This window comes from Arachis ipaensis, chromosome B06 (genome assembly GCF_000816755.2).
Source record: "Arachis ipaensis cultivar K30076 chromosome B06, Araip1.1, whole genome shotgun sequence".
NCBI lineage: Eukaryota > Viridiplantae > Streptophyta > Magnoliopsida > Fabales > Fabaceae > Arachis > Arachis ipaensis.
Genome location: NC_029790.2, coordinates 127861542 through 127869830, shown reverse-complemented (window position 1 = coordinate 127869830; position 8289 = coordinate 127861542). Strand labels below are relative to the sequence as shown.

General features: G+C 28.7%; 2 protein-coding genes across 7 annotated transcripts in view; both read left to right on the top strand.

The window, feature by feature from the left end:
* Positions 1–3745, top strand: part of LOC107605196 (thioredoxin-related transmembrane protein 2) — a 5345-nt gene extending 1600 nt beyond the window's left edge. For 3 of the 6 annotated variants that reach the window (XM_021105086.1, XM_021105089.1, XM_021105088.1), the window contains 10 exons: positions 20–231; positions 324–368; positions 1029–1085; positions 1339–1408; positions 1710–1751; positions 1911–1984; positions 2530–2600; positions 2738–2823; positions 2916–3072; positions 3375–3745. In XM_021105086.1, the coding sequence (XP_020960745.1) occupies positions 70–231; positions 324–368; positions 1029–1085; positions 1339–1408; positions 1710–1751; positions 1911–1984; positions 2530–2600; positions 2738–2823; positions 2916–3072; positions 3375–3426 (816 nt within the window). In that variant the 5' untranslated portion in view covers positions 20–69 and the 3' untranslated portion in view covers positions 3427–3745. The remainder of the gene's footprint in view (positions 1–19; positions 232–323; positions 369–1028; positions 1086–1338; positions 1409–1709; positions 1752–1910; positions 1985–2529; positions 2601–2737; positions 2824–2915; positions 3073–3374) is intronic. The other 3 variants (XM_021105087.1, XM_021105090.1, XM_016306977.2) reach the window with 2 other exon arrangements.
* Positions 4306–8289, top strand: part of LOC107647546 (casein kinase 1-like protein 4) — a 6387-nt gene continuing 2403 nt past the window's right edge. The window contains exons 1-11 of the mRNA XM_021105085.1: positions 4306–4474; positions 4561–4646; positions 4775–4815; positions 5695–5764; positions 5874–6022; positions 6167–6262; positions 6483–6553; positions 7219–7280; positions 7382–7445; positions 7531–7615; positions 7883–8009. Coding sequence (XP_020960744.1) covers positions 4571–4646; positions 4775–4815; positions 5695–5764; positions 5874–6022; positions 6167–6262; positions 6483–6553; positions 7219–7280; positions 7382–7445; positions 7531–7615; positions 7883–8009 — 841 coding nt within the window. The 5' untranslated portion in view covers positions 4306–4474; positions 4561–4570. The remainder of the gene's footprint in view (positions 4475–4560; positions 4647–4774; positions 4816–5694; positions 5765–5873; positions 6023–6166; positions 6263–6482; positions 6554–7218; positions 7281–7381; positions 7446–7530; positions 7616–7882; positions 8010–8289) is intronic.

Here is an 8289-nt window from a genome sequence, read left to right as displayed (position 1 = left end):
ATTTCAATGCATTGCGTAGTCAGAAGTACAAAAAGGCACATAGTAAGGTTGATCCGTACTCAAGCTTAGATGGGAAAGGAAAGCAGTGGTAATATGGAACAGTGGCTGAATAAGATGGCTTCAGAACCATACTACCTGTTTCATTTCTTATGTTTCTTCTCCTATTTGGTTGTTCGTAGCTCTGCTGTTCAAGTGTTAACACCTCAGCTCACCCTAAGTCTTCTTCGTCGCGTATCTCTCTCTCTCTCTGTTTCTCTCTCTCTCTCTCTCATTTGCTTCTTTATAAATTGCTTAATTCTTGCATCTCTCACATTTACTTGCAGGAAATACTAACAGTGTTAGTGTTTGCCGTGCTGGTTGCCTTGAAGGTACCTGCTACTGAAATCAGATAGAATTTGTTATCTATTTTCAAAATTATTGCATCGAAAGTATATTGTCAATTTGTCATATTACTCAAACATAAATTGAATGCAATGATTCATTCAACATCAATATCCAGAGCTACCTAAAAGCTTACAAGATGAAAGAACTAGAATGATCCAAATGAAACAATTATTGAAGGAAACAAATTGCTTTCGTATGAATTCTTCATTGAAAAACATCAGATTGTGAATTGCAGGATCTAAACATCAACTGTCTTATGCAATTGTACCAAATAATTTGAAAAGGTGTAAATGACTCCATTAACATCTAAATTTATGCGCAAAATGCAAACCATTAAAAGGCTCATCAAACAAGTATGTGATTTGTTGGCACTAAGATTACCAGCTGTTCTAACCCTTGAGAATGCCATAAGTGAAAAATTCCCTGTTTTTATAGGAAAGTAAAAAACTTAATGCTGCTATGCACAAGATCATGATCTCACTTTCTATTACCTTTTTAAGTAACTCTCTAAATTGGCTTTGTTTCTAAGGGGCAATGTAATTTTTTTATTTGAATGGATATGGTATATCAACTGGTGTCTCACATACCACTAGTATGACATTTGACTTGTGTATATTCAAGTATATCTCTTTATCCCGTTGCAGGCAGTGAGAGAAGAAACATGGGAAGCATTTATAGCTGATATTCTTTTTCTTGCCAAGGTGATGAGGATTGATGCATTTGCAAAAGCTTTTACCTTTCTTCTTTGATCCAATCATATATTCACTTCCCATTTATTTTATTTTATTATTTTTAGGGGGTGGAGGATCTATTTGACTTTTAGATAGGTCATGATATAATATTTGTCAGCAATTAAGGTGCTTATTGTACTGTAGACCATGCATATTGTTTGCTGCACAATATCTGTGGCTTCATCTTTTCTACTTCTCAGCTTCTATCATTTTCATTTTCCAGATTTGTCTTTTTGCCCTTGCCTTTACACTGGATCGCCGCATAGCTCTTTGGTATATTCTTGTATTTCTAGGTGGGTAGTTTCGTGTTACACTGAGTTTTTTAAGTAAAGTATATACTTCTGGCCTTGTAATTGAAATTTTGTTCACTCCACATTTCTTCCTGGAATTCAAGTAAGCTCAAGTATGGCAGCTGCTTATTTTCCCTTTTCTTTTTGTAGAATGCAACAACTTATATACTTTCCCTTCAAATATATTAACCAATAATACAGTTTTCATCTGTTTAAAATTGATTATAAGTCCAAGTAGTTCGTTGGATGATTATTGAAAGTTAATTATCGATTTTGTGATTCACACTACCATGTTGTATTGCAGTGATACATATGCTAACACAGCAACCTCCATCTGAAGGACTAGGTACTGTTAAAAGGGGTTGGGTGATTTTCCTTATATGTTTTAGCTTTCATTATTTTACAAACTTCATCGTAGATGAAAGTATCAAATATATACAAGAAATCGTTCTCGTTTAATGTAGTGGCTAATGTTATTCTGTTTCTCTATAATTGATTCATCCAGGTGCCTCTACCAAGCTAACACCGTTGCAGTTAGAAGGCCTGTTGACAGAGGGGAGCACATCAAGATTATGGCTAGTAAGTACCGCCAATTGAATGAAAATTCTTTATGAAACTCTTAACTGTTGAAGATCTGTGACGGGGTACTTATATGCACATTGATGATAACCTCATGTATACAAATAAAGCTTGTTTGGGAATGATAACCATATGTACATAAAGCAAAAAAATTTCTCTCTTAACAATTTACTTCCAAACATGTGCTAACTTTGTTCTTGGTATAGATGACATTGATGGCAATCTTGAACAAACTTAGGAAGCTTGTTGGGGAAAAAGAACTATGATTATACAATCTAATACCATTAAGAAAAAATTTCTCCTCTTTATCACATTGTTGTGGTGTTAAATAAATGATGTGAGTGAAAAGGAATTATGTTTTTGTACCTTGTCATTTACTAGTTGTTTATGTTTAAATTCTTAATGCGTGAAACACCACCCACTGTTATTGAAACTTGAAAAGATTACATCAGAACTGTTAGGAATGTTTCCATGCCATTCTTATATTTTAGAATCTCTTCCATTGTCCCCAAAATTATCCATTTCTTACTTCCATGAACTGGCAGGTAGAATTTTGTGCTTCATATTCATCTTCTTGCATTCGCTCAAGTCGGCATTTTCCTGAGCTCTCAATTACGTATGCTTCTATTGCCTTTTGACTTAAATCGACACTGTTTAGACTTGCCTGATATGAGTTGTTTTTATGCCTTCTGAATTATAAGTGCTTTCCCTATGTTTGTGTATGATGTATCAATCACATACTCTCTCTGGCAGATATTCAAACAAAAATTTATCATTTGGGATAGTTGATCTCGGACTCTTTCCAAATGCTGCTGAAAAATTTGGAATATCTCTTAGTGGTAAATAATATTGATATATGACATCTATTTTTTCTCAATCTATTTTAAACATCAAATTGCGTTCTGCTTACTGTTATCGGATCGATCTTCAGTTATTTTATCAGAAATATGGCATTTTATGAAGTCTTCTGACTGTCAGGATTCATGGGCCAGCTACCGACGTATATCTTATTTGAGAATGCTGCTGAAGTTGCACGCTTTCCAGAGTTGGATTTTGAGGCAACATTCTTTAACCCTACAATTACTAAGGTATATTTCTCTCTCTCACACACAATGAAACACAGATTTTGTGAAACTTGAGTCGCTATTTTGAATATTCACTAGAACATGATGTAATTGTAAGATAAAGGTCAACTGATCCATCTATCCTTTTACTTTAAAACTTTTGTCCTTAATTTCATTATGTCATATCACTTGGTGAGTGAGTATTTGAATATTCATCCTTTGATTTTGGGTAGAATGAGAGTCATTTTGGTAGTTCCTAATGCCTTGTGATCATTGATTATCATTACTAAAGAATTTGATCATACCATATGGGTTATAATATACAGGGCTTTCTTTCTCGGCATTTCGAGCTTGATCGGCACCTTCTCGATTATGTAAATGGTAAATAGGCAACTGCACTAAGGCTGCGTTTGGAATGAAGGGAAGGTTGAGATAGACAACTAAAATTTTAAGACATTATCTTTTTGAGATGCACATTGAGACAGTGAATTCTAGTATCACAGATCTATCTTTGTCTTCGTCTCAATGCAATAGAAGATATTTGCGTTATAAGATATTTATATATTTTGTATTAGGACACTAACCAAACACAACCTAAGGCTACATTGAATGCCAATTTTTTAGGCTTTGTAATTTGACTTTTTAATTAAGGTTCAAATCCAAATATCCCAGTCATTGGGATTTGTTGATTTTAGAATATTAAAATTGGCTTTTTTTTTTATAGAATATTAAAATTTTATATATAATAAATATATAATTATAAATGGTATAAATATAATTATAAATATTAAGTTAAATAAGATAATTTTATGTTATTCTCTCCCTAATATTGCTCATAGTAATATAAATATTGGCTATTAATGATCTGCAATAGCGTGATCTATTTATTCAAGTGTTATGATATTTTTAGCAACTAGATATTTCGTACTTGATGATGAAAAATGAGAGGTGATTAAAAAAAGAAAAAAGAACACAGATCAATGTAGAACATGATATCAGGGGGCCAGAAAATAAAATAAAATCGACAAAATAGATGGAAAAATTTCCCGATCATTTGTCACATTATTATATCTCCTCGGATAAGTAATATATTCATTCTTTTTTAGGAAATGGCTGCCAGAAACGTATAAAAGGTTCATTATCAGCTTTTAAATGTTGCAAACTGTGTTCTTTGACTTCTTTCACAATAGGTTTTTTTAGTCACAAAAAAAAAATCAAAATTTTCAATTAGCATCAATCAAATAATTTAAAATTGATTCCATTCAATCGTTAAACTTACATAAATTAAAAAGGCAGGTACAATTGTACAAATTAAATAAATGTAGACAAAGACAATAACAAATATACTGAGGAGCAGAACTTGTTCAAGCTAGTTTTCATAGCAATTTTTATTTCTTTTGGAGATAATTTTTGAGCCTTGGCCAGGGTATGTTTTGTTGAAAAAATCGTCTATTTCTTTCATTCTTTAACATATTTAATTCTTCAATTGCATGCCTCTTCTATTTTTTTCAGTTATATTTTCATGGAGAGAGTCATCGGAGGGAAGTACAAAATTGGTCAGAAAATTGCAAGTGGCTCATTTGGTGAAATTCATATAGGTCTTCTGTTATGTTCATTTTCTATTTTCTCATTGCCATTTGTTTTATTTATTTAATTTATTTTGTTTTTTCAATATACTTGCTTAATTATAGTATGTTTGTTTAATTGTTTCGTGGTAATTATGTAGGGTCAAATATTGAGAATGCTGAAACTGTAGCAATTAAGATGGTGAGTCTTATTTTACTTCCCATGTTACATCAATGAAAATGGAAATAACCGAGTAATAATTTCATTGTTCAAAGATCATGAATATATATAAACTCACTATCTTTTGTGTTTTCAAATTCGAGTTATTGTATTATTAGATGATGATTAGAGAAGCAAAGTCCTAATATGATTAGAATATAGTTTTTGGTATATGGTTGAATAATGTTACCATTGTAAAATTTTTTAGTAAGTTGCAAATGTTGGGTGTATAAGTAATTTTTTTTTAATAATATTTCATTTTCATTTTCTCTTTTTTTTTAATCACATAATTTTTTTTAGAATAACACAAAAATTATAAGTTTAAATAAGCTTTTGGTTCCTATAAAATATCTATTTTTTATTTTATCCGTATAAAATTTTTAGTTTGATTCTGATTTTTTTAATTAATTTAAGGGCTTGTTTGAGTGACCTTTTAAGAAAAGATCTTTTTTTGAGTTATCTTTTTTTAAAAGATCTTATAGAGAAGTAAAAGTAATTTTATGTTTGGATATCTCATGTAAAAAAGTCTTTTTATCTATCAATTATGTTTGAGTATAATAATATAAAAATACTTTTTTGTTTATTTATTATATAAAAAATATCTTTTTTTTTAAGAAAAAAAGATCTTTTAAAAAAAGATGTAAATTACAACTTCTCAAAAAAAAATCTTTTTTTTAATTTTACTAGTACTTTTACTTTTACTACTAGAAATTTGCCAAACACGTTAAAAAATAAAAAAAAGATATTTTTTCATTAAAAAAAATATCTTTTTTTAACAAAATAATGACTCAAAATATGCACTTAAAATATCTCTATTTTAGTCTTTATTATTATTATTATTAGCTATTTCTTGTTTTGTAGGAGAATAGGAAAACCAAACAACCACAGCTACTTTATGAAGCTGAGCTATATAATCTTCTAAAAGGAGGAAGTGAGTTAACCATAAAAAATATTAATTAATATTATATCACAATATTTTCCATGAATCTTGTTATTGTCTTTTTATTCTATATGATATTTATGTATATATTTTAATTTAGGCGGTATTCCAAGAGTGAAATGGAGTGGCACTGATAAAGACAAGAATGTTCTAGTTCTTGACCTTTTAGGACCAAGTCTTGAAGACCTTTTTTACTATTGTGGCAAGAAATTTTCATTAAAAACCGTTTTGATGTTGGCTGATCAAATGGTAATTAATTAAAACACATTTATATTGGTTAGTGAGGTTTAAGGTTTCCACAAAAGAAGCCTTTTTCTCGTAATTAATTGAAAATCTTTTTTGTTGCATATATAATTGTGGAAATTTAATTTTTTCAATTTATTTTTCATTCAGCTTACAAGGATAGAGTATTTGCATTCCAAGGGCTTTTTGCATAGAGACATTAAGCCAGATAACTTCCTTATGGGTCTTGGCAAAAAAGCAAAGCAGTTACAAAATTAAAAGCATTGTAGGGACCTTATTAAAAAAAGATATATAAAAATTTAATTATAAATTTAATGAAACTATAAGAATTAATAGAGTAATTAAACAAAAAAAAATTTACTCCAACAATATACTTCAAAATTGCACCTAAAGTAAGAAGATTAACTTTTGTCATGCTTTTCATTTGGCATATGGCATACATATTAGTGATTAGTTAAGCATACAGGTTTATATGATTGATTTTGGACTTGCAAAGAGATACAGAGACCCTATCACAAATAAGCATATCCCTTGTAGGTATGCTTCTTTATTATTATTTTTATTGAGTTTTATTACTTTATTAGATACATCATTTGAATTGGATTTTATATATAGTATATTTTAGGTTTAATTATTCTGTTAGTCTTTATTATTTTACTAAATTTATAATTAAATTTTTATATATTTTTTTTAATTAAGTCTTTACATTATTTTTAATTTTATAATTAAGTTATTTTTATTTAATGTAAAAAATATTAGAGTTAACAAAATATTTTATTAAAAATAATATAAAAATCTAATTAAAAATTTAATTAACCCTATATTTTACTATGCGTTCTCTATCATATATGTATGTATTGTAAAGTTTCCAATTACTCAAATCAAATTTGACACTTTTTCCATCTTAAATAAGAAGCTTCGTTTAATTTAACTTATAATTTCCATCAATTTATAAGAAGTACTTAATTTGGGCTCCAAGTTAGTTTTCTTAATATTAATAATAAATAAAAGTATTTTTGTTTCTTTATTAGCTTACACTCTAGAGTTTTTAATGGAATGAAGTATAATATTCCAAAGAAATTGTTGGTTGATTAATTCTCAGTATTTCTTGTACTTTACCTGTTTAAATTCATTTTCCATGTTAGAATTATTACTCAATAATACTTTTATCTTTTACCACACATGACAAAAAAATCATCAAGGGAAAACAAACTTTTAATAGGGACTCCACGTTATGCTAGTCGCAATACTCATTCGGGATTTGGTAAGTAGAAATATCAAAATCAATTTTATCTTCTTTATTTATTGTCTATAGATTAATTCATATATAATTTTTACTTCAATTTAAGTCATTTGTTTCTTCAGAACAAAGTCGCCGGGATGATTTGGAGTCTCTTGGTTATGTTCTTATGTACTTTATAAGAGGAAGGTATATATGTTTTATTAACATATTGGTTTCATAAAAATTAAATGTAATTTTAATTAACAATTTCAATTTTTGATTTGCATTTTAGCCTTCCTTGGCAAGGTCTACAAGCTCCAACAAATAAACAAAAATACGACAAAATTTGTGAAATGAAGAAATCAATTCCAATTGATGTATGTGCATTTCTTCCCATTCTATTTTCCTTTAACGTTTTAATATATATACTTTTAGGTTTAATAAAGCTAAAAATGCGAGTTAATAATTTGTTTTACTTCTTCCACCCTAACATGTTAATAATATTATTGAAGCTTACTATATATCTTAGACTAAAGTTTGCGTTTGAAGGAGTACCTATCATTGAGATATTTTTTTAATTAATTTTCTTTTTTAAATGCATATATAGAAGTTGATTGATATATATATTATGTTTTTGTTATTAGATACTTTGCAAGTCATGTCCTGTGCAGTTCGCATCATACTTTCGGTATTGCCATTCTTTGACTTTTGATCAACGACCAGATTATGGATTCTTGAAGCGCATGTTTCGTCATTTATTCAATGCTCAAGGTATTTAATTTTGTTGCTTATCATATCTGTGGCTCATTATTGTTTTTTCTTTTATACATGTTAAAATTATTACCTTGCATTTTATTAGTTACTTTAGTCTCATTTAATTTGAATTTTAACCTCCTTTTATTTTTATTAGCTACTTTTTAGCTTATTCACAAAAGACTACTAAAAGCGTTTTTTCCCTTGCAAAGCATATGAAATTTTTAATTCAAATGCAAATAATGACAACAAATTCTTATCCTATATTAAATGGGACGTTTACATGAATTAATTAATA